Genomic DNA, 26403 nt, shown 5'->3' with positions numbered 1-26403 from the left:
CAGATCACAGTGTATCACTGTACACCCCCAGCTGTGAGAATCAGAGGGAAATATTCAGATAGGCCTCCTGCAGAGTCCCTGCCTTCATTCTTTTGACCCAGGTTATTTCTCTGCTCTTTGTTCACTTGGCTGCCACAGCTCCCTGTCACACTCTCCATGCACTGGAATGAGAGATAATTAACTGTAATGATAATGGCTGCCATTTGCTATTTCGATTAGTATCATTTTAATCATCATTACATTGTTGTCTGGCTGTGACATGACAGTAATGGGATAGTGTGTTCATAGCAAGGGCCATGGCAGGAAGGAGCAGGTACTTGATCTGTCGGCTGGGGGTGTGGAGGGGTTGTAGAAGAACAACAGAGATGTACATTTCACCGAGCTGTTTTTATTGACATTTAATTTCAGAGGATAAAAACCTGAACTCCTTTCCACTATTACCCCTTTTCGGCAGTTTCAGGACCGGTTCGGAGCCGGGGCTCAGTTGAGAACCGTTTTTTTGTGCAAGTGAAGCAGCTCCCGGCCGGGAAAACCGGTTCCAGAGTGGCTTCAACTCTTTGCTGGTCTAGAACTGTGAACCACTTGCGTCAGGGGCGAGGGGCGGGGGGCAGGGTTGCTGTGATCACAAACACAAACCAAACGTGTCTCCACCATTGTCCTGCAGCAAAAAAATTAAAAAGACTAATGGATTCCAAGGCAAAGCAGTGGTCGGCCGAGGAGACAAGCTGCTGTTGTCCACTATCGTTGTTGTTGTGAGGGAAAGTTCGCGCTAGTGCTGCTGGGAAAAGCGGTCACGTAAATCTGACGTCATGACATGCCTCTTCCATGGGCTCGAGCGGGCAGAAAAACAAACAGGTGCCGTGTTGGTTTGCGAGTTCAACCAGCTCTGAACCAGCGCGAGCACCAGCCCGGAAACACGACCCAGTTTGCGTTGGTTGAAAAGAGGTATGAGTGAGATGACATGTTTTCTGTTACATCAATAAAGGGTACTGTTAGCCCTTCAAAGGTGTAGTCCTCTTGAATTTTCACATACAAATATTTACATTATTAATAAAGACTTGGATCTTTCAACAAAGTAATGCTAAATGATTGATCCTCTTTCCACACAGTGCACAGCTTTGTCAGTGGTAAAGACGGCCAGTAATTCTGTTGTTTTAGTCTCTCAATCCGTGAATCTGGCTCATCCTCCCCCCTGCTGGAAACAAAAACAACTCTGCTTCTTGTTTGTGCAGCCAAATACATCTGTTTGACAGGGCTTCTGTACATGCCAAGTGTCTGCACGGGGAGCCAAACAGGTCATTACTGACTCCTGCTATTTATTTTTTCACTTGCATTTACACAAGCCTCTTTACAGCCTCCAAAAAGATGATTTATATTTCAGCCGCAAAAAAACATGGATGACAACAAACTGTCCCAAAGAGACCAGAAACAACAGAAACAACTGATGAAGTCAGAGAGGAGTTATGTAACGAGAGGGGAGTGTGACCCCACAGTCTGAGATTCAGGACAGTTCCTGTCTGCTGCCTGCTGTGACGCTCTCTTCTCTGGTGATGACTGTCAGTGGAGGAGGCAAGACCACGTTTAAACAGACCATGGTAGAACCTGTTCGACTGCTGTCCTCTCTAATTGACTTTTAGGCTGACAGCGCTGTCAGCATCCTGTCAGAGGACTGCATATATTACTCAATATGAGCACTTTAACTTCCTTTGACTGTATGGGAAAAGCTGATGTATTCAGTTTATCAAGTAATGAAGAAAGGCCCATTACAGATTAAAGATGAGAATTTCAAGTAAATGAAAAGTTCATGTTTGATACTGAGACAAAAAATGAAACAAGGTAATGAAAGATTTTTATTGAGCAGAACAACTAATTCTGATTCCTACATAATCACCCCCCCTCTCATATTTAGTGTTATTTTTCACCCCTAAAGTATACTGCACCTCAAACTAACTTATCTCTAATGGTGCAGGCACTGCTTGTTAACTTTCCAAGAGTTTGGATGATGGATGAGGGCAAAGTGGTTTAAAATAGCACTTAAAGCTGGGGTTGGTAAACAGATTTAGATACACTTTTTGTTATTCTGGTTAAAATTATCTTTATGTCCCGATGGCAATCAATACATAATGTGTTTTTTAAAAAGACCGAAAAAAGCTGCTATCTACAGCCGGAGTAAACCTGGGAAAACACCAACCAAACACTGTTTTTGGGGTCCAAAATATGAAACCAATCAAATCCTGTCCTGCCGTTCTGCCCGCCTCCTGCACGTACATTTCCCCGGCGTGCGCTCCCCGTCCCCGTCTCCTTTACTCCCCCCCTCACTCGACCTCGGGCCTGTCCCCTTTGACCCGATGAGGTGCTTTGCTCAAGACTGTAGTCCGGATCAGAGTCTAAAAAGCTCTCACCACGGGGGCTCTGACAAGCAAAAGAATTAATGACATTTAGTAAGTCCTACAGAGATTTACATTGTAGTGTCCGTCCGGACGCTGTAGGGATGACAAGCCGATTCGTGAACATGCTGAGTTTTACTAACCGGTCACTGTCAGCCGTGATCACGACAACCAACAAAACAACAATCAATGTTTGAATGAATGAAGAACTTCTCCTCTTGTCTCTCCTCTCTCCCACTCACACACTCTACACCTCTCCTGATGCCTTCACTGACTGTCAACACTGTAGGAATTAAGAACATCTACACTGAACACGTTTAACAAACAGTAGAGCTGTTACAGTATTATATGTGTTATAACTTTTCTCCTGATATCGTGTCACTGGTACAACTGGACAATACTAGCATGACAGTTTGAGTACTAACAGCAGCCATGTTTGTTTCTGTTTTTAACTTTCACTATGATAATGTTTTTGTGAGGACCGGTTTTGAATCAGTCACGATCATATGGTCGCGAATCAGCGGCCCTCGTGCATGTGAGCGGTGGGGGCGTCGTTTTGGAGGAGCTCCGAGGGAGGAGGGGAGGGGTTAGACGGAGTCCTGAAGACATGCTACATTCAAATTAATGCTAGTTTTCCGTGACTACCAACCCCAGCTTTAATGTTATATATTTAAGAGTGAGACTGAGACTTTGTTTAAAACTTGGAATAATTATTTGAAATGATATTCAGATCCTAAAGACCTGCAGTTATGTGTACAGGGCTGTATGATGCAAAAATACCATAATATATATATATAAAGAATCAACAACAGCTTTGAGAGTGACATTGTCAGGTTGGGAAAAAGAAAGGATGACCCAAGTGCAGGTTAAGATAAAAGGTTTTAATAAATAAAAGAACAAAAGGTACAAACATAACTTACTCAGATCGACTAAGAACTAAATCCAAAATAAAACACAGAGAACACAGGAGAGACGTACACTGATCCAACACAGGACAGGGGAAACAGAGGAACTAAATACAGAGTAATCAACACAGGTGTGAACACAGGACACAGGTGAAACTAATCAGGTTAATCAACAAGTAGGGAAACACACAAGGACAGGAAGTAAAACTAAACTGGAAACACAGGGATCAAGAACTACAAAATAAAACAGGAAACACAAGAAAATTCAACAAGAGACATGGATCACTAAACACACAAGGCAGACAAAGGATAACTAATACGGAGTAAAAACAGGGAGGAACCAAGGTGGGAAACACAAAAAATCTGATAAAAGCCTGGTTTATACTTCTGCGTGGAATCTATGGCTTTAGCATACGACATAGGTTCGCTAACCCTGTACACAGGCAGGAGCTTACACACATAGCCTGATGTGATCCTCCACAAAAATATAATGTAGACTAGACAACAAAGTCCACAAACACTGTGATTGGTCCGCTGGGTAATTTACAACATTTCCAGAGTCAATGCCTTCACTGAATCAGCGGTTCTATATTCTATCTCTTCTGACGTCTCCTCTCTTTTCCTCTTCACAGTAATAACAGTATGATCAACTGCTTCTCATCATTTATCAGCTCCATCTCCAGTGTGATACACTCAAAGTCAGTCACCATCGTAGTCTGCGCAAGACAAGAAGAGAATGTAGCAGAGCAGGGACTGGTGATATGATTAGCATTGAAATCAAACTGCCAACTAGTGTATAGGCAGAGTGTTGCAGAGTGATGCAGACACTCCAATGCACAAGTGTGTGTTGTAGTCATAGAGTCACCACAGAAGTATCAACCAGGCTTAACCCTGGACTTCCACTAGATCCATGTCCGGTCGGTATCTGATCTGCTGCGGTCTAGCTCCGCCAACACCCACCGGTTGTGTTTTCGGAAGGTTAGTGACCGAGGTTTTCCCACGGTAATCACTGAATCAAGGATTCTCCTCCTCCTCTCCTCATCCATGTTGTCTTTCTGGTCCTCTGAAAACCTCTGACCTGTTGACTCCAGGCCTGGCTCCGCTCATCATGACGGTTTGTTGTTGTAGTTAAGTGAAATACGATCTGGTGATAACACAGAGTGTTTTATTCTGAAAATTAACCACATGTTTTCATTTTGTTTTGGTGCCTGTCTTCCTGTCCCGCTCCTTCTGTTGAGATTGATGCGTCGTGCTCCGACATCTGGCGAAAAGAGAAGTCTTGTGTATCTGATCCGGAGGGCTCGGATTTGCTGGATCAGAGCCGCAGCCGGAACGCAATGGAGCAGATCCAGTGGAAGTTAACACATTGACTAGAATAGAAACCTATCAGATCTGGTGCTGTGACGGATCACACGTTGCTAAAAAAAACAGTCATGACGTTAAAAAGTGAAGATAGTTATCTTCTTTATTGGCACATGACATGTCATTTCACTGAGCTCAGTATGTGTATTAAGTCATTTTAAATGTGTGTACACACACAAACCCCTTCTCACTTCATCACATGGTCTGTGCAACATTAAGCTGTACACAGATTAAACTGACACGTTAGTCCCGCAGGGTTTTTATTCCAGGTATCCTTGATTTTTTTTTTTAATGTTATTAGTGAGCGCACATCTTGTGCTGTCTTCACCCAGCATACATTACTGTTCATGTTCATCTGATCAGTCACACTTCACTGAAGGTTTACGTCTCTACCGGCAGTGACAATTTAATAAACTAGCAAGAGGGTTTCTGCTCATGCATATTAAAGTGCATTTGCAGCACTAACTTAACGTGAAGGTGTGTGTAATCAGCAGTTTGGTCAATAACAGCCAGCAGTTTTGACCTTAAGATCTCTGTTACAGGCCAAGCAGAACACCTTTAAAAAAAAGAGAAGTGAGTCATTGTGAAAACAAAATACTTCTGTGCTGTTTTCTTCCTCAGTAGGACTTCACCTCTGTCTGTTGCAGTCTCATTTTGGTGTGAGGTTGTATCCTAAACACGAAAAAGCTTCAAGCTCATTTTATTTGCTGTTAATGTTACAAATATTATACATTGTATTTCATATCAGCTGATATTGTACCTGTAACAGGTATCTGTGTATCAGATCATGCATATGTTAAATGACATAACACAGAACAGTGACATATAATGTGATCACATGGTGAAACATTGGGCTGCGGTTCAGTGTCTCAGCCTGTCAATCACTTGGCCTCTGGATGAGGTATTTTTGAGCCAAAGAATGGATCTGGTGTTTCCCAAAATACTCAGTCCTTTACTGAGGCGAAGACATCACACAGTGAGTGGCTCTCGATTGAACGCCTGGCCTGTTGGAGAGACAGTGAAAACACAAGCTGAGGATGAAACACAGAGACTCAATGAAATATCAAGCAAGTTTTGGATTTGTAGGATAAAATGGGATTGGAGAGCAGCAGTTTGGGGCACTTCACTACAGGGTCGTCGCTGTGCTCCGACACTGACAATGAATTATTCAGGTGTGACTGCAGACTAATGCCAACCATGATGAAAAAAGATTCTAGATTAACAATGTGTCCACCCTGTCCTGCTCTGAAGCCCAGGTCCAGAGGGACGTGGGGCAGGCCTCAGTGGGTGAAAACACACTGCCCTCTGTTGGTCTGAAAATAAACACTGGCTTTAGAATGTTATCTCACACACACACACACACACACACACACACACACACACACACACACACACACACACACACACACACACACACACACACACACACACACACACACACACACACACACACACACACACACACAACAATGCACTCTCATGCATACCATATACCATTATGGTAATCATGTGGTCACTCACTCTAAGAGTATTACTGATAATGCAGGATCAGACTGTTGGAATAAATCACTGGAAAGCTTTTTGCTGGTTCACTTGGAAAACATGAACGCTGTATAATGTGTTCAAGTCTAGTTTTGACAGAGATTTCTGTCATAAAACAAAGCACAACAAGTGAGGACATTTGTGTTTTTATTTGTTGTAACAATGCTTCTTAGTAATAAATATTTTCCTTTTAAATGGAGCCATATCTGTAAGGAACATGCAATCGAGGGATAAGCAGCAGAGCTGAGTATGTGGGTTGAGCCCATAGACTGCATAAAATATGGACGTAGTATCCGTGACATCACCCATCTGTTTCTGAAGCGCTGTTTTGAGGCCAATCGTCGGTGGGAGCCATATTGCTGCTGTCGAGCAATTGGGACGTAAAGAGGCGGGCTTTGAGCCTCCTAGCCAACAGCTACAGTGTTACAGCCTGTCAATCAAGTCAGCTGTGCCTCTCATTGGAAGACTCATAATCTCAATATCTTTGAAATTGCAGTGTTAGATAAAAATTATCCCCTTGTACAGTGTGTGCCGATCAAGAAATGAGCTATCCAGACTACACTCGTCTTTTGTACCAGGCTGTAAACATGTTTATTTCTGCTGTAAAGATCGTCTTTTTTTAATTGGTGTGTATGTGGTATCCGGTTCTTCAGGAGCCAGCCTCAAGCTGAATCCCTGATGAACTGCAGTTTTTAACACTTCCCCATTTGCCTCATATTTTTAGACCAGATGTTGCCGCTTGGTTGCGCCCATGCCAAACAGTTTATTCTGCTGTTGACTCTTGTTGTGAGCGTCTGGTACCCCCAGGTGCTTACAGTCAGGTGCCTGATTGAAAGCACCTGTGAGCATGCCATGGGCCCTGCTTCAGAGGTCAGTTTTCGAAACCGCCTGCTACATACTACCTAGAAATGTAGTATGCAGTACGTACAGCATAGGTAGTCTGCAGTATGACTGTTCTGTTGGATCTGGTCAGGAGGATGCTGGGTCAGGCGTCGTTAGATTTCCAGTTTAAGAAAGTGGAAGTAGACAACGACCAAGAAACTGCTTCTTTTAAAAAGTTAAGAAGTGGTTTATATGGAGTTTAATAATTTTCACAGCACCTGAAAATTGAGTGCCCCCATAATATAAGGAAAAAAGAAGAAGCAGAACATTAGCGCTGTGCATTGTGGGAAACAGTATGTGAGGGAGACTGGCCCGCTGCAGACTTAGACATGTTCCTGAATCAGTTTGGCATCCTGCAGATTTTGCTCTTGTTCACATACTACATACTGAATTTTAGTATCAGTATACTATCAGTATGTACTGCTAGTAAAGTAGGCGGTTTTGAAAACAGCCTAGGTGTCTGCTCTAAGAATTGGCATGCCATGTTTGGCTGATCTGGATAGGGTGATAGGGCAACTTCAAGCTGGTGTTCCAAAATTCCAAACTAAGTTTCCTTGCTTTTTGTGCAATGTTCAGTTCTTACATGAAGCTTGTTTTGTGTGAAGCTGCTCAACTCAAAATATCAGAAAGAAGCAGCATCCGGCCTGCATGCTAGCGTTTTGTATTGTCAACACATAGATAGATACACTTTATGTACTGAATTCATTTGTTCAACATTCTTTTGAAAATAGTTCCCTTTTTACTTTTGTTCTTGAACTGCACTATGTTTTCATTTTCTGCTCATTCGTTCTGAGTCAATTGGTTTATTAGCATTTTCAGCTGAAACCAGCTGCTCCTCATATTGATGGTGATGGTAAATTAAGAGTTGTATCATCTGCAGACACTGATGTGGAGGACGAGATCAGCAAATAGAGGAGAATTATGGCCTTGCTCACAGAGGCCGCAAGGATTAAGAACGAATGAAAGTTCCTCACAGTGGCTTTAACATATGAGCCACTAAGTGTGCACAAATATCATGGTTGGTGCGTAGAGAAAACCTGTTTCATTGTAATAGAATATTAATTTATTTATTATAACACACCTGAAACAGATCCCATTCTGCTTTGAAACACTTGTTTTCAGTCATTGTGTTTAAGCTGTTTAGAAAAATCTGGATAATCTGGACTTTCTGAAAAGTTTGAGCATGTCTCGAGGACTTTTGTTGAATTTATTTTGGAGATATGAGGCAGTGCAGCCTGAGGAGGGAGACAGTGACCACAGAGATGGGAGTGGCTTTCAAACAACTTTCCTTATAATCCCTCACACAAACACACAAGCTCTCACACTGCTGCTCAATCACTCCTGTCTCTGCTGCTGCTGCTGCTCCTTTATAGTAGTGATTAGTAAACCAATGAGACAATCTACAAAATGGCTTTCGTCACACAGAACCCACGCTCCATAAGCTGCCATATCATGTACTGCACTAACAAATCTGGTGATTGAATTGCCACTTCACGGCCTCTTTGCCATCCTGCGTCTTGTCTTTTCCTGACTGGGAGCCGGGCAGTGCAGATGCAGGAGTGACGTGTTTGTGTGTTGTTGTTGATGTGAGCCCCAGGCGTTCCCCTCTGATCGGGTAGAGCCTGGGCTTCTGGGCCCTAATGCTTGCCTTTTTAATCTCTGCCATGGCAATATGACTCCAAAGGATCTCCAGCTACATAAAGAGAAAACAGCTTCCTCCTGCCCAACTCCCTTCACAAGCATCCCCTGTAGCTGAGAAGATTAAGACGTGCCTTAATGTGTCGATGATTGGCCTTAATGAAAGTGGAAAAATGTCTCTAAAGAATAAGAAGACATTTATCCCAGGTGTTTTGTGTAGGTTTGATTCATTGAATTAAACCCCGAAAAAAAAGACATCATGCAGTTTTAGTTTCTGTTGCACACAATAGATGTAACCATTCTTTATTATGCCAAGTGACTGAAAGCAACCTGATTGGTATTAGCCCAGCAGACATGTCAAACAGTGCTCACCATGAACTGGTCTCCTGCATACAAGCCTCTTACATAATGGACCATTAGGCTCATACTCAAGGATTAGAAGCCGTCAAGAAATCCCCTTTAGACAGAAACAGGAGCAGTGAGACTCCTCTGATTGTTTTTATTTATTACATTTAACATGTTTAATCAGGCGTGTGCTATTTAGACCAGAGACTTTAAGAAGCAATTAAACACAAGCAGTAGGTATAAGTAAAATTAAAATATAGACAGACCAAAACCTGAGCCTAATAGATTATTCAAAAGAGTAAAATAGTTCTAAGTTTAACAAACTTTGGAGATATAAGACGATAAGTGACGGATCTTTAAAACTTTCCTTTTCAGTCAAGTTCGGATTTTTGGCTCATTGTCATAATAAAGGTAGATATGGACCTCATTTCATCAGCTTTGGTAAAAAGTTTTTTTACTCTTTTCAGAGTAGGAAAGAAAATACAGATCACGTTGCAATTTATGACAGCTGACAGCCTTTCCTGCACTCTAAAGGCAAAATTTCACCTGATCCGTGTCCGGTCCATCTCCGATCTGTCACAGCACCGGATCTGATAGGTTTCTATTGTAGTCAGTGTGTTAACTTCCACTGGAGCCGCTCCGTTGCGTACCGGCTTCTTCTCTGATCCAGCAGGTCGGAGCCCTCCGGATCAGATACACAAGTATGGGGCACCCTTTGTAAAGTTGTGCACACTGAACATAACAGCAACATTACTCCACATTTAGCTCCAAAACGTCATAAAATGTAGAATGAATTTTTAAAAGTCACTTTTTTTATCACATTTAGAGCAATATTTGTAATGTTCTTCACATTTAATTTTGTTGTGAAAAATATATTAATTTAAATCACTGTTAAATCAAAATGCAAAATATAGATGTAAATGTTAAATATAAATATAAATGTTAAATATAAATATAAATGTTCAACATTAGATATAAATGTTAAATATAAATCAAAATTTTAAATATAAATCTAAATGTTGAATATAAATCAAAATATTATATCTAAATCTAAATGTTAAATCTAAGTGTTAAATCTAAATCTAAATGTTAAATCTAAGTGTTAAATCTAAATCTTAAATCTAAATCTAATTGTTTAACATTAAATATAAATGTTAAATATTAATATGAATGTTAAATATAAATATTCAATCTAAATGTTAAATGTTGTTCTGCAATCCCAAATATTAAGCTGATATGTAAATTCACACTGCTGCCTAGCGGAAATGCCAAAATAAAAGCTTCACAGAGCGATACAGACTTAGCAATAGCAGCTTAGCTTGTCCGTACCATAGACTGGGTCAGTTCTGACTCTGAGCGTTGAGAAATCTCTTAATGCTTGAATTGTTTCCGTGTTTCAAGTGTTCCCAGTGTTTTTCTTGGACAGTACGTTTTTTTTTTTTAAATCCTTTATTTTGAATCCGCATTTTGGGTCGTGCACTTTTTGTTTTCCGTTTGCTGAATCGTGACACTTAGAAGTTGATGTGACACCTCAGGTCTGGAATGACTGGAAGGATCTCACTCTGGAAAGCAACAGTTGGACTTCAGACCAGGTCAAATTGATAATGGCCTCCTCAGCTCTGTAGCCCTGAAGCTCCTTTTTGACAGTGGCAAGCAGCCATAGGCGCTTAAAGCACAAATCAGATAAAGTCGCTTAATGTACCATTGTTCCCCAGAGACTAGTTCCTAATGATCAATCAGACCAGAGATGCGCCTGTCAGTGTGTCTGCGGTCCGTAAGTCCCTAAAGATGCATGATGTTTGTAGTAAGTAGAAGCAAGATGATGGTCCCCTGAGGGGTTTGCTCATCCCCTGCTGTTGAGGAAGAGGCTTTAACAAATCGAATCTACACCATGCAGTTAGTGCACGCAGTGGCCGATCCAGCACTATTCATCAAAATGACAAACTCGCCCCCCGTACATTTCTCCAAGGCAGGGAAACTTTTTCAATCTTCATCAGTTGCGTTTGCGGTGAAGACAGTGATCCCTCCTGTTTGTGTCTAAGTAGAGCTGGACTGAATGTCAGCAAGTCTCCAGAGAGGGGGAGCAGAGGATCTTTGCCTTCACCCATTGCTATTGTCATGACAACTGGTGTAAAGCTCCTGCCTGTGATTGATGTTTCAGCGCTTCCCTTAGCCTCGTCTCTTGTCATGTCAAAGAGGTTCAACTGTTTCAGCACAGTTTGTATTCCTGGGAGAAATGTAAAGCCAAGTCTGATACATGCACAGGATGTTCAGCGGTCGACACATCTGCCAAGTGAAGGCACAGTTTCTTTATTTTACTGTTAGGCAATGTCCCCGCCCCTCGCCTCTTTAAAGCGTACATCACACAATGCCTCGACTGGTCCAGCCCTCCCTCCCCTTGTCTCTGATTAGGGCATACATCTTCCAGGAGGCTGTACATCTCCACTCTTCTGATTTGCTTGGTGGGAATGTTTTGACTCTGAAGAGAACAGGTCATGTCACTGCAAACTAAGTAAATGTTTGACCGCATTTTCCTGAACAGGCTGATGTGTTATTCAGCTGAATTGCTCCTTCTCGTCTTCGTTTAAGGTGACATAGTGCATCCCCCCAAAGACATGTCGTTTTAAAGATGCTAAGACCCTTTCACTTCTAGATATGGGGCTTTTGGTCCGTGTTGTGATGTTGAAACTGATGTTACTGCAGTAAGTGGACAACTGAAGAAATGTGAGGCTAATATCTACATGAGGAGCTAGGGAGCAGATACCTGATCATTGTGCCTGTGTGTGTAACTGGAATGCTTCAGGACTAATCAATAACTGAATGTTAAGTCAGTAGGTGACACACTTCAGTCCAGGTTCAATTTCCTATAACTGAACCTCGGGCATGATTGCTCTTCTATCCGTGATTGTGTTCATGGATTGGGAGTCAATAATGGATCATGTACTTGTCACTGTAATGACTTAAAACATGTCCATGTTGTCATGCTAAGAGGAGCTTTCAGCTAGAAGCAAATCTGTTGTCGTACTATAATTTTCTGGTGTTAGCTTTGCTAATTAGCTTAGTATGTTAGAAACACAACTGAAGACACAAATTCCATCCATTATCTTGACTGCTTATCCAGCGGACTGGAGCCTCTTTCTACTGAGTTCGTACGGATGCCTTCAGCTCGCCGTTTTATGCACCCTTGAGGAGAACTAATCGTTACTCCAAATCTTTTATCCTGTCTGCTATCAGGCTTTTAAACTCAGACGGTAGTCTTTTTAGTAATTTTAAATAACATTAGTATGACAAAGTAGATTATTTTGTCTTTTAATCTTTGTCTTATCTTACTGTTATTCATCACACTTCATATAAACTAAATGAACTTATTGCTGTCCTTCACAGACCCTCTGGTCATGACTTGCAGCATGTATATATGATGGATGTGTTGTAAACGTTAGATGTTATATGGTAAGCTATAAATGAATTGCCCTTCTTGGGATCAATAAAGTTGTCTGAATCTGAATCCTATCCCAGCTGTCAACAGGTGTACGGTAGGGCACATCCAGTACAGGTTGCCAGCCTATCACAGGGTAAACATGGAGCTAAACAACCATTCATGCACACACTCACTCACCTACAAGCAATTTAGAGTGACCAATTAACCTGGTGTGCATGTTTTTGGACTGTGGGAGGAAGCTGGAGTACCAGGAGAGAACCCGCACATGCATGGGGAGAACATGCAAACTCCACACAGAAAGGCACCTCTCCAACCAGGGATTTTAACCAGGAACCCTCTTGATGTAATACTCAGAGAATCTTTGCTGTTGAAAATTAAACAAAGCCTGTTGACTGGGCAGGAGCGTGCCTGTGTTCCCATATTTCAGCATCTATAAGCTCTGCTTCAGCCGAAATCCTTTTCGATCAGCTTATTTTATTTATCTTGTAATAATTGTGATTATGATTGAAATAAAATTACTCACTCATTCATTCATTTACAATGAAGTGCTTCCAACAGATCTTTGGGAGGATAGGGCTTAAATTTAAGGGAAATGTAGGAAAACAAGACCTAATTTTGAAAATATCCTAGAAATGTGGGACTATAGGGATGACCCCAACTGGGCAGCAGATAATCACTTCATCTGACAGCCATCCAGCTGCAGCAGTTTAAGGCGATAAAAAGCAACAACAAAATAGCATAACTTGCAAATTTTGGTCTCCATTGTTTGTAAGGAGGCGACAGTATCAACTTCGATGGGTGTCAAAACCTCACAGGAGCTTCAAAACCTAAGTTCACCAAATTCATCCATATGAAATAGTTCTTAGAAGGCAAACATCACCCTACAACATCTGAGTACACAGGAGCTCTTACAGCCAGCTCAAAGTATCCTCTCCTCACTTCTGCTCTTACATTTTTGCAGAGCAGCTCATATGCTTTGGTATTGATTGTTATTGAGGCCTGTATACCTGCATTTAGTGATCTGTACATCGGCACATTAGCTGCAGAGGCATCATCAGCTCTGGATGAGGAAGCACAGAAAGGATTTGATTCCCCCGTGACTTCTCCTCTGTGGACCTGCCCTCAACGCAGTCAGTGGTTACCATAGAGACCATCAGACCAATCCCCTCTCCCCGTCTCTGCACAGTAGTGTGGTATAGTAAGCCGCTGTGTGTGTGTGTGTGTTACGTAGGACCCTTACAGTGAGATAATCCATGCTGGTTTACGCCCTGGCTCTGCAAACATGTGAGAGCAGACGTGCAGACATGAGAGACATACATACTCATAGATAGTGTCTTTATACCCTGAACAACACAGTCCTGCCTCCAGGCACTAATAGATATTGACCATACAGATTAGATAAAGTAGTCTTAATGGATATACAGCAGCAGTGTGTGCACATGAATATAGATTAAGTAGGTTAAATGCAGGAGAGAGTGAGCTCTGACTGCTGCTAATGAGATGTGTGGCGCTGGTTACATCATGAGACTGCTGTACAAGCGCCATCCTCCCAACTGTGACCAGGCTTGAATGAGTAGCCTGGCAAGTCAGGGTGTGTGTGTGTTAGTGTGTGTGTGAGTGTGTGTGAGTAGGTGGGAGCTTTAAACTGCATGTACTGTAAGTCAGTGTTTGCCTCAGCTTTCTGCTCTCCTGTTCCCTCAGACCGGACGCAGAGGATCCCAGCCCCGCCATGACTCACAGACGACATCATCACTTGTAAGTACTTGTGTAAATGTTACATGCTGGGGGATTCGAAGGGATGAGGTGGAAATCTGAGAGTTGGGATTTGCGACAAAAACTTTCTTCGGAGTTAAAAAAAATGTGTAATTGATGGAAAGTACTGTTACTTGAATTGATTACTTCACTTTACCTTGTTTCTTATACCTCATTTTCAAAAGAGTTATAAGAGACACAGAGTTTGTGAAGGGCAGTGTGTTCTATTGTTTGTGCTGCTGCATGCATGTGAATGGTGTCAGCTCAGATGAGCAGATATGCTACCCTTGGCAAAAGCAGACTCCACAACAAATCAGACTTTTCTGTTGCACCCACAGAAGTGAAAGGTGGACGGGACTTGCGTAGCGCTGATGATGTCACACCAGCTGAGCTATTTTTAGAAAAGGGGTCTGAGGAAGGCAGGCTATTTTCTCCCTCCTTCCCAGAAGTTTATTATTCAAAGCCTTTCACCAATGTGTCCTCTTCTCCCAGCCTGTTTGTTGTTCAATTTGAAGCCTCAAATTGTAGCTTCTCACTGTAACCAGGCCGCTCGCTGAACACACACACACACGCTGACTTAATGGATAATTTTGCATTAAAACACACAAACAAAATGTAATTTCTGAAAGCTGTAATTACAGGATGAAGGGAGGCAGCAGTGAGGGACAATGAAATAAGCAGAACATTTGTATCCATAGATTACTGAAAACATTCAGACTTCTCTGCAGTATGACGCCTCTAAAACATTTACAGCGTGCATGGCTGCTTCATGAGGCTTGCTAAGTGCAGTGAACTTGATCACCAGTAATGAGGTACCTATAAAACATCTGGACTATTTCATGCATTCAAGACACACTACACTTTCTCTAGGATAGAATTCATCATTATGCATCAGGCTAAATATGATAAATGATGCACACATCTGAAAATGACTGCATTACTGTAATGTGTAGCTTCAGGCAGACGCTGTATTTTGGGGTCCAGACATGTTGACTGCTTGCTGCTCACTAATCCAACTGCCAAACAGTCTACATAGCTCATTTATTAAACCCAGGATGTTCATTAGCCTTTTTATTTTCTCTGACATCCAGAGAGTCACAGAAACATCATGTTTTCTGCTTCACTGGCGCTGGATTGCATAAGAAAGAAGGAGCCTCCATCTGTTCCACCCAGGGCTTGCCTGTACTAAGCAGGGTTTTCATCATATTACCCAAGGCCCCTCCCCTCCCCGGTCAGGGCAGAGATGTACAGTCCGGGCTTGTTCAGAGCTGAGGATCGACTGTGATGGCTAATCATGTGCTCTACTCAAGGTCGCCGGTGGCCCCTCTTTACATGCTGGTATTTCTAAGGTGCCTTGACTAATCACAAAGTCAGCAGAGAGACACCAGCAGGATGACCGTGTGTCGTTGTGGGCGCTGATTTGCTTTATTGGTGTTGTTTGAAGACATAGGGGATGATAGGCAGGTCTTTCATGCCTGATTTTTCTGGTCTGTAGAGCCAAAACCAGATGTGTGATACTCGGATCCACCAAAATGTCTTCTGAGTAGATATTTCTGTGATTTTGACATGGTAATTGCTGTGTTTCTTGCACACGTGGTTCTACCGAACTGGCATGACTGCTAATAATGACTGAAGACTGACTGAAATTCACCAAAGATGCCAGCAAAGGATTCAGCTCTTTCTCTTGCCATCTGAAGTGTGGTGAATCAAAGTTTTGGGGGAATTATGGAAGCTTTGAATGGCTGTAATCTGCTCCTCATGCATTTTGCTCTTTCTAGGCAGAACAATCGAGAACTAATCCAATCTGTCGAGAAATAAGAAAGTGTGCAAATCAGATTTAGGGATTCTTTTCTCTCCTGACGAGCTTACTGAGAGTCCTTTCACTGAGTGTCTGAGGTCCTGTGTTTCAGACACTTTGTAGAAGTGTCACTTATTACAACATAAAACCTTTTATTTACAATGTTCTCTTTATTTATTACAGACATTACATCCACATGTTTGTGATTATAGCTTCTGAGTTCCCAGGTGGTGGGCTGTGGGATGGGAGCAGGCGTTGCTATCAGTAGTCAGTTGTGTTTCAGACTTATACTAAATGAGGTAAGATTGGAAATTCTGTTTCTAGACATAGAAAAAGTAAGAAGTCTTGGAGGTTAACTCTAAGATGCCAGATATATGAAACATTTATGAGCTTAACTGATGACAAATGACATTTACTCTACATAGAAACTAATCACAGCCATAGCATGTATTTAATTCAGTAAAATTTATTTTTTCATCCGAAAGTTGTTGAGGAAAAGGTAGAACTGCTTTCCTCTTGAAGTGTGAAGAAGAATTTAATGAATGTTTATTGCTACGTTGAACATTTAACCTCCTAATAAGTGTGTTTCTTACTGACTAACATGCTGCAGGTGTTATGACCAGAGGTTTATTGTGTGTTAGTACATGATGGCAGTCTAACACATATGGCTCTGTAAACTGTTATTATGTAGCATGTAGGGATGATTTACAAATGCTCAATATTCATTCACTCAAAATTGAAGAGTGACTGTGAATATTATCTCATTTTAAAAGTACAAGTTTTCATTGTCTTCACCGGTTCCTGGTGGTAAAACGGTATTCCAGCTAGACGGTGGCTATAGAGCGTCGTAAAGCTGTTCGCTAACCGCATTAGCAAACGGAAGAAGAAGAATGCTTACTGTATTAAATAGCAAAAGAGTAAGAAAACATTTGCAACATTTGCGGCGATTTTCTCTGTTTCTGAATCTCACACTACTACACACGTATTTCCAGAGACTGAGCATGGCTGTAAAATGTAAGATGACGAGACAGACGCCGTCAGTGCTCACTACCTCGCCCTCCCGATTACAAATAATACACAGAATAGATGCCAGTGATAATAGGATAGTATTTTGGCTCGAAATGCCCATTCCTAGTAATGTGTTCAATCTAAATTCTTCTTTGGCTGATGTCAAGCATGTTTTTCTGGATGCCAGGCGCAGAGTAGTTTTAGCATTCATTTGTGGCCATGCTTTTATCACTTAAGAGTCCTCTCTCTCCTGTTTCCTCTGTCAGAGCTAACTCCTGATACAAACACGTATACCCTCTTGAGTTTTTGCCTCACCTTGTTGGTTATGGTGTCGGTCTGTTGTTAGATCTCGGACACATCACAAACAGGCCGTATCAGAGCTGTTTTTCTAAAAGTAGCTGTTTCTTGCGATGGCTGGTGAAAAGCATGAGTACTAGAAAAATCAGTGGCTTAGTTTTCAGACCACATTAATCATCGGGCGCCATCAGAGCTAAGCAGTTCTAAAACATGTTCCCAAACAAAGTGATGAAGTAATTAATGTGTAAGGACCTTTCCAAGAAGTGCTCAGCAATTAGGTCTAAAATGGCTGTTAATTATTGAGCGGCTTTGCTGTCAGACGGTGAACAGTGGGGATGTGGTTGATAAAAGCACTTGCATTAATCTTACTGTCTGTCTTCTCTCTGTGAGTACATACAGGAACTTAATAAAGCCACATACATCACAGTTCATGACAACAATATCAAATAAAGCAGCCAGAGTTGCACCACTGCGGTCTACATTGATTGATAGGACTTTATTGGACAAAACCTCGGTCAGCAGGTTTCCACCCAGCATATAACGAGACCTTGAGTTATCAACATTGTTCCCAATTTAGTGTTACCGCAAAAGCGAATCCATCCAGAGATGTCTGCCCTTTGTCTATAATGAATTGGCCTCTAAAATATTTAAGGAGCTCTCCTAGTTAAAGTTTGATGTGTTACTCTCTGTGCACCTTTACATCTTGAAGGATGACAGTGTCAAACAGCCTTTGTGCTTTGCTTTAACCTGTGGAGAAGAATGACTAAATCATGAACCAAGTGTTAATGTAGCTGTAAATGCAGGTCAGGTCCTCACTGATGTTTCAGCGCTCTATAAACAAATGCAAAGAGCTCAGATGAGTCCGGCGTTTTAGCCTGTGTGTGTTGTAAAGGGAGAGTTGTGCATGATTTGTGTGCGGCAGCATTGCTGGTGTTGTTGGATATAAAAGCTCTGCAGCACATGGGGGCACGGCAGGTTTTAGTTGGCAGGAGTAATTACAACTGGAGACTGACAGCTAATACGTAAAAGCAGAGACATTCCAGCTAATTAAGAGTAACCTCATATAAGTGTTGTCATCTGCGTGAAGTAGCCATAAATAGATTGGGCTTTTTATTCGCTCCCCTGCCACCACTGTTTGTGTTGAATTGATCTAATTGTAAAGTCTCTTTCATGGCAGCCCTGCAGAGCACAGCAGTGAGTATCAGAGATCAAAGCGGTCTCACTTTCCCATAAATCTGCATTGAGACGGATTCTGGCAGCTGGTATCGCAATGCTAAATACACTCGCTGTACCTGAACAACACACACCTCCTGACTGGAGTGATCTGGTCCCTGTGGGCCCTGCAGTCAGGCTGGAGCTGCCATTTACTGGCTGCACTTACATGCAGAGAATAATTTGACGCGCTCTGCTTTTCATGTATACATTTTTTTTTTTTTTTTCACAAACCAGGCTGTGTGTTTCAAAGGACAGGTATAGCATAAAGAGATGTTGGTGCTCTTTCCTGTGGTAGGAAAAGACTGATCCCTAATGGTCGATTTTATATCACGTTTCAATCAATCAAGCAGACTTTATTTATAAAGCGCTTTTCATACAATGACATTGTAACACAAAGTGCTGTACATAAAATCAACTTAAAATAGAATAAATAAAAAGAAAGTTATATACAAAATTACAAATAATAAAGACCCCCCCATCCTAATCCCGACCCCAGCCATGACCCCAAACCAACCCCACAATCCTAAGGTTAGGAACACAATATATGCAACAATAGTAATAACAATGAAAATAAATTAATTAAATAAATGAAAAATAAATAAGAAGTTTCTGAACGAACTGAGGAAACGCTCTCATGATATCTTAATGAGGAAACACTGGAGGAAACATAAGATGTTAAAACTCAACACAGGAAATGAAACTCACCAAAATAAGATACATTTCTAAGATAATAAAACAGTAAAATATTAAACCATCAAAATACATTAAGATGCCATAATTGCAAAATAAAAAAATAAAATGTCAGTAAAATTTGAACTAGATAATAAATAAATAAACAAATAAACAAATAAATAAATAAATAAATAAATAAATAAAGCAAGGTGAAATAAAACTGTTTTATGAATAAAACTCAGTTAAAAGTGAGACTGCAAAGGTCGGTCTTGAGTTTGCTTTTAAAAATGTTTATGCTCTGTGCAGCCCTCAGATCTTCAGGTAGGGTGTTTCACAGGCGTGGGCTGTGATAATAAAAGGCTGCCTCACCGTGAGTTTTTGTTCTTACTTTTGGTACAATTAAAAGTCCACTACCTGAAGACCTAAGGGCTCTCACAGGCTCATATGATAAATCTGATATGTAAGAAGGAGTAAGACCATTAAGAGATTTAAAAACCAGTAAAATAATTTTAAAATCTAAAAGATACAAGAAGCCAATGCAGAGACTTTACAATTGATGTGATGTGGGCTCTCTTTCTGGTCTTTGTCAGCATTCTAGCAGCTGAGTTTTGGAGCAGCTGAAGCTGTGAGATGTTCTTATTAGGAAGACCAGAAAGAAGGGCATTTCAATAGTCAATTCTGCAGGTGATAAAAGCATGAACTATTGTCTCATGCATTGGCATTTTTCTCCTGCATATTTAAAAAAGTATTTAAAAAAGAGGTTCAACCATTCAGACTAATAGATCAAAGACAGTTTGGTTATTTATTCATTTGAGGTTATTTCTAACACCAAAATGTCCCTCTTAAACTTGAGTGATCATCCCTTTATGTAATACTACATTCACAGCTCATGATTGTGGCTATGGACAAATGAGAGAAAAGGGATTTGTAATATAAAATGTTAAATTGAATATTAATATTTTAGACTACATGTGCGTGTATTTAGTCAACAAGGGAGTAATTCTGACACAAAACTGAGGCCCAGATTGTTAACAGTAAATGTTAAGCTGAAGTAGGAAGGTGTGTTTACGGCCGATGTTCATGCTGTGCAGTGTGAAAGGTTGTAGACATGCACAGGTACACATGCATACAGATAAAGCATTTAATGAGAAGTTATAGTTGAGTGTAACCTGGGCGGTATTTAGTCATTGGACTAAGCGTTGTGGTATTCCATGTCTGACTGTTTTAAGTGTTGTTTTGCAGATAGACAGACCTCTGCTTGATTAGATTTTGCAGCTAATCTCAGCGGGGGTTTGATAATCACTGGCTGTGATGCTGCGCTCAGGTGCTGCTGTCTGACATTTGGGACTTCCGAGTTGGCTGTTCGCTGATGCTTTGCAAGTTTAAATCTCCAAAAGGCCAAATTATATATTAATGTTACAAAGGTTACTGTGTGCATGCACTGCTTTGCATAAATGCCATGGTAACCTCAAACTGGGGAATTCAACTGTACCAATACCATACCTCTTTTTCCTTCCAGAGTGAGGCATTGGATGAAATAAACATCACAGATTCTTTATTCTGAAACAGCGTACGCCTTGGAAAATAGATTTATGAATAAAACACATGAGAGGAAATGAAGCCAGTGTGTATATGCACTGTTTCTGACTCTGCCCGCTGACTGACCAGGATTTGTTGGAGATTAAAATGGATTCAAATCCTCATCACACTCATAAATCTGGCCGCAATAAATTGATTTTGTCAGCATAACATCAGAGACAAACATACTTATGTTCTCACATATTCCTCTTGTTGAGCAGCAAACTCTGAATACTCCATCAGCACACCAACACAGAGGACAGCAGGAAGAGTAGCAACTAATGGGGATCTGAGTAAAGGAATTAATGAAGGAAACAATGAAATAAATAAAGACTTTGATTGTTAATATGCAACATCTACAACCAAAACATCCATCCATCCATCCATCCATCCATCCATCATCTTGACAGCTTATCCCGTTCAGAGTCTCAGTTAACATCGGGCGGAAGGCAGAGTACATCCTTGACAGGTCACCAACCTATCACAGGGCAAACATGGAGAGACAGACTCACACCTATGGCTAATCAAGAGCAGGGGTTCCCAAACTTTTCAGCCGATCAGGTTGCGCACAGACCATGGAGTCAGTGATGTTCCAGTTGCATGAAGCTGCAGCGTAGTGATTTTTCTCTTGTGGTTAAGAAATGCTTGTGTACTAATATCCTTTACTGCTTCTCTGTGTTTTTATTACATGAATGTGGTGTGCTGTTAACCCTTTTTGTGTCCTTGTAAGCAATAATTATTGTCCCCGTCCCTCGGGGCTTACTGCTGTACGTTTACAGTAATGAGTAAGAAGACCTACATACAGTACAGCTTTACTCACTCAAGTGGATTATGTCAGCTTGACAGTCAGAGGACTCTAATTAGATCAACAGGAGTGATTAAACCAAACTGTGAGGGGGGATTAGATTTTGAATCAGAGTGAAATAACACTCATGGGTCCATTAAAAAACAAGAGAAATCTCATATTAAGGCATGCAACATTTAACTGCTCATTGTGTGTCTGTGTGTTTTAATGATCCGTCCTCTGCCTTTGATTGGTCTTTTAATATACACATGGTCAGTCTCGTTCAGCTCCAAAGGAAACATAATAAATGGACTTTAAGCTACCTTGGATGACTTTTTTAGAACATTTCCAGTTCACTTTGAGTGGATAGGAAAATCTATGAACACAGCACTGATCCTTCAAATGTTATATTTAAGTTAAATAAGTGAAAAGGTATTTAAAATGGATGTTGTGGGCTGAACAGCCTCACAGTTATTTTGAGTTAACTGTAAAACTCTACAGCCAAGGACAGTGCAAGGACTGCCTCCATGCAATTACAATGTTTTCATATTAAAGTGATACAGAAATGATTATAATGAATATAAATAATATTCACTTGTAAAATTCTGACGCAACCCTGCATGTAAAAAAGTGAAAGTGAAAAGGTTGATTCAGCAGCTGAGTACATCATAGTCGTGTCCGCAAATAATGCAAAAACAAACTGACTTTGCTGATGTCAAGTGAAGTGCTGAAAGAAATCACAAGATGAGCGTACACCTAAACCGAGTGCGTTGCTCAGAATCTTTCAACATTTGACCCAGTTTGTAGGACTGACCCCGTCTGTAGAATCTGTAGCCTAGCGTGGGTGAAGTTTCTCATTAAAGGGGCCTAGCTGAGCAGCATCCATTGTGGCTGGTACAATTACTAGTGACATAAAACTTATACAACCACACTTCAAAAACACTGAAATATCCCTTTAAAATTCCCATCTGAGAAATAAAATCCTGAAAGGAGATGTGGATTCATTCTATCAGACGATCTGCTGTCCACACATCTTTGAGCGAACATGTTATTAACGTTTAGTTGAAGTTAACACAGAGTAATTTGGTTCATGTATGTTTAGTCTGTGTCGTACTTTTGACATTGTCGCTTTGCGTGGATCAATGTAGACAACTCCAGCCGTAACTTATTGACACCGCTAGCAAACCAGCTAACGCTAGCTTAGTAATAACGTCTCTGTTTTCACAGCCGGACAATTTTATACTGACAGTCTAGTGATAAAATAGTCTGAGGTAAGGTGAGGAGGAGGTTCATATATTTGATTCGAGGCTTCACAGTGAACTTTTGGGAGGGAGAGACGGTTTTATACGTCTGTATGAATGGAAGTCGTCATGTTACTACAATCTTTTTGCCCTCCAGGCTGCTGCGATGGCCACGTGACTGAAAACTATGATTACTGGTCTTAGGATAAACACTTGTTTTGTCCATTTGGTACAGCAAAGGGATATTATAGTATAAGGTCCAGGGATCCAGATAAAGTAGTACTTCAAATATGTCCTCATTGCACTCTTTCTTTTCACTCACTTACTTTTACTTCCTCTAACCTGATGCAGTTTTTCTGTGTGTTAGCCACAGACTGATTGTCCCCTGAGATATATCTGTAATTTAAATGTTCCTGTATGGTCAAACAGGTTTGTGACTTTACTGTGACAGTGTTTTTGTGCCTGCAGGGCACTGGCTGAGTCAAAGGAAAGTACATTATGAAACCTTTCAGCTATGCAGTTATCTCTGGGTTCAATCGTGATCAAAGACGTGATTGATTAAACAGTGGAGTGATAGAAACTGAACACCCCGGCTTCTCTTTCAAGCTGCTTGTGTCTTCTCATTTAGAGTTTTCAAAGGAAGCTATGATACAAAGATACGGCCCTCCTCAGCTGGGGGGTTAGTGTTATAAACCAGCTCTAATGAATGTTTTTGTTAACCTACTTCACTTCTCCATCATCAGCCACAGTGTGATGCTCTCTTCTATTTGTTTTGAAGCACACTCATAAAAGGCTGTAGTGGGTACAGTACTGCAGTCAGCAGATGACAGGAACAGTGTGTCTCCCCTGACATTTGGCTTCACCTTTCATCTTGTTTGTGGCGTCGCTAACACACTTGCCACTCAGAAGTACTTCAAAGTGAAGCAATGAAGGCAATAAAACAGTGAAAATATGCCAAAGGCTACTGTTGCTCTACTGAAGACAAAACTTTCAGGTTTGTTCTCAGCGTCTTGTCAATGAAACTCCAAACAAACCTTCACTGTATCGTACACTGTGCAGCCTTGAAGTATCAGAGCATTGTTTGTAATATTCAGCACTGAGAGGTAACATGTTCTCAAGCACCTGGATGATGCAGCAGAAGTTTAATTTAACATATTCATGTTAATGTTAATAAATGTTGTACTTTTTTTTTGCAATTATCTTTTATAGAAGAATTAAGGTTCATTTATTTAAAAAAGGGGCAAAAAAAAACAATAAAATCTGAATAGCTCATTATGTTATGATCTAGACTTGGCCAATGATTGACTTTAGATGCGATTTAACATTGTATTCAGATTTGACTTTAACATTAACATTGAAACCCCAACTCAGTCTGTAAATAAACATACTTATTCTAAGTTTATAGAAAGAGAACTATAGTTTTATATGGGTGATTAAACACATTTAAACATAGTAATGCATATTATATCCCATTTCCACCATATTTGTTCTGCTAAGTGCACCTTTAAAGACTACAAACCAGTGTCTGAGACGCATACACTGTCAGTGTAACCACGGCTGTGACCGGCTTCAAATGCTGATATGGGTCATGTCAGTCAGTCAGGATCAGTAGCAAAATTTAAATAATCAATCAATCAATCAATCTTTATTTGTATAGCACCAAATCACAACTAATGTTATATCAAGATGCTTTTACAAACAGAGCAGGTCTAGACCACTCTGTCAAATTATGAACAGAGACCCAACACCAAGACAGGGTAGGATTCAGTCTTACCCCACCTTAATCCACCATGAGCATGCACCTCGTAGTATTTAGCTAGTTACAGCGGTGAGGAAAAACTTCCTTTAACAGGCAGAAAACTCAAGCAGGACCAGAATCATGTTAGACAGACATCTGCCTCAAGCGAGTTGGGTCTGGAAAGAGGGATAGAGGAGAATAAGAGACAGAGGGAGCGGTGATAGTGTAGAATAACAGTCCCCATCGTTACACTCAAGGTCACATAGACTACTGTCATTTCTGTCTCTCTTCATCCCCCTCTATCCATCTCTCCAACTCAGTCTGAGCAGAAGTCTTCCTAACATGAGTCTGGTCCTGCTGGAGGTTTCTGCCTGTTAAAGGAAGTTTGTCCTTGCCATTGTAACTTGATAAATGCTGCAAAGTGCTCTGCTCATGGTGGATTAAGATGAGATCAGACTGAGTCCTGTCTGTAAGATGGGACTGGATCTTATCCTGTCTTGATGCTTGGTCTTTGTAAAACATGTAAACATAGAGTACGGTCTAGACCTGCTCTGTTTGTGAAGCGTCTTGAGACAACATTTGTTGGGATTCAGCGCTATATAAATAAAGATTGAGTGTTTGATTGATTGTTTTATTGATTGGTATATGTGCTTCCTCCACTGGTTGAGTTTATTGCACAGCAGTTTATTGTCACTACCACACTCAGCCTCAGAAACAGTAAACTTGTAACGTCTCTGACAGCTTGAAACATCAGCTGCACTTAGTTAAAACTAATAACTGAAATTTATTCATGCCCTGATGTTAAGCACTGACATCTTAGAGAGGTTTTCATGAAGTAAAGCGCTCTGACATGACAAGTGTGACCGCACCTCTGCTGGAGTGTTTCCTCACCACAGTCAGTCTTTAGGGCCAGAGTCCACTAGAGGGAGCACAGCTGTAAGGCTTTACTACCAGGTCCCTCGGAGCACATCAGTCCTCAGTCCAGAGGTAGCCGTGGCTGATGGAGATAAAGCAGAGAGCTGCTAACCCCGCTGGCAGAGGGCCACCTGAGACATTAACAGTGTTATCATGGCTTTGAATTAATCAGAATCAGAATCAGCTTTATTGGCCAGGTATGCTTGAACACACAAGGAATTTGACTTAGGTAAAATGTGCTCTTTTTGTACAAGGCATAAGAATAAGACCTACAAAATAAAAAATAAAAAATATAATAACAATAACCTTAGCTATAAATACAAAAGAACAACAAATAGGCATGACTAATATGTACAGGCTAAAAATAATATGATTAAGTGCAGTGGTGAGTAGCAGAGGTAGTTTTTACATTAAAAAAATAGTAGTGAAATAATACAAAAAATATAAATCTGGAATTCTGCTTGGAGAATTGTTGCATTGTATATTTACATGTATATTTACAGAGAGTATTGATCTGACAGGTATGACACTGTTATGGTTTAGTGTTCATCAGAGTGACAGTCTGGGGGAAGAAACTGTTCTTATGGCGGGTTGTTTTGGCGCACAGTGATCTGTAGCGCCTGCCGGAGGGGAGGAGTTTGAAGAATTTGTGTCCAGGGTGTGAGGGGTCAGCAGTGATGCTACCCGGCTGTTTCCTGGCCTGGGACCGGTACAAGTCCTGGATGGGGGGCATGTCGACACTAGGGATGTAAGTTATGTTAAGTTTCGGTTAAGTCCGAGCCACTGCAGCGTCCAATCAGTGAGTGATATTCGATAATGGGGCGTGTCTGTCAGAGAAAACACTTCCGCAAAGTCTGCTCTCATGTTTCCTCGATTATCCCTCCTGGGATCAGTCTCCTCGCTCC

General features: G+C 41.1%; 1 protein-coding gene across 3 annotated transcripts in view; it reads left to right on the top strand.

Annotated features, from left to right (window-relative positions):
• Positions 1-26403, top strand: part of iqsec1b (IQ motif and Sec7 domain ArfGEF 1b) — a 257451-nt gene that overhangs the window by 132314 nt on the left and 98734 nt on the right. For all 3 annotated transcript variants that reach the window (XM_034684333.1, XM_034684321.1, XM_034684325.1), the window contains one exon: positions 14202-14255. In XM_034684333.1, coding sequence (XP_034540224.1) covers positions 14202-14255 — 54 coding nt within the window. The remainder of the gene's footprint in view (positions 1-14201; positions 14256-26403) is intronic.

Source organism: Notolabrus celidotus, chromosome 1, assembly GCF_009762535.1.
Source record: "Notolabrus celidotus isolate fNotCel1 chromosome 1, fNotCel1.pri, whole genome shotgun sequence".
NCBI lineage: Eukaryota > Metazoa > Chordata > Actinopteri > Labriformes > Labridae > Notolabrus > Notolabrus celidotus.
Note: the sequence above shows the minus strand (reverse complement) of the source record. Positions and strands in the feature narration are given on the sequence as shown.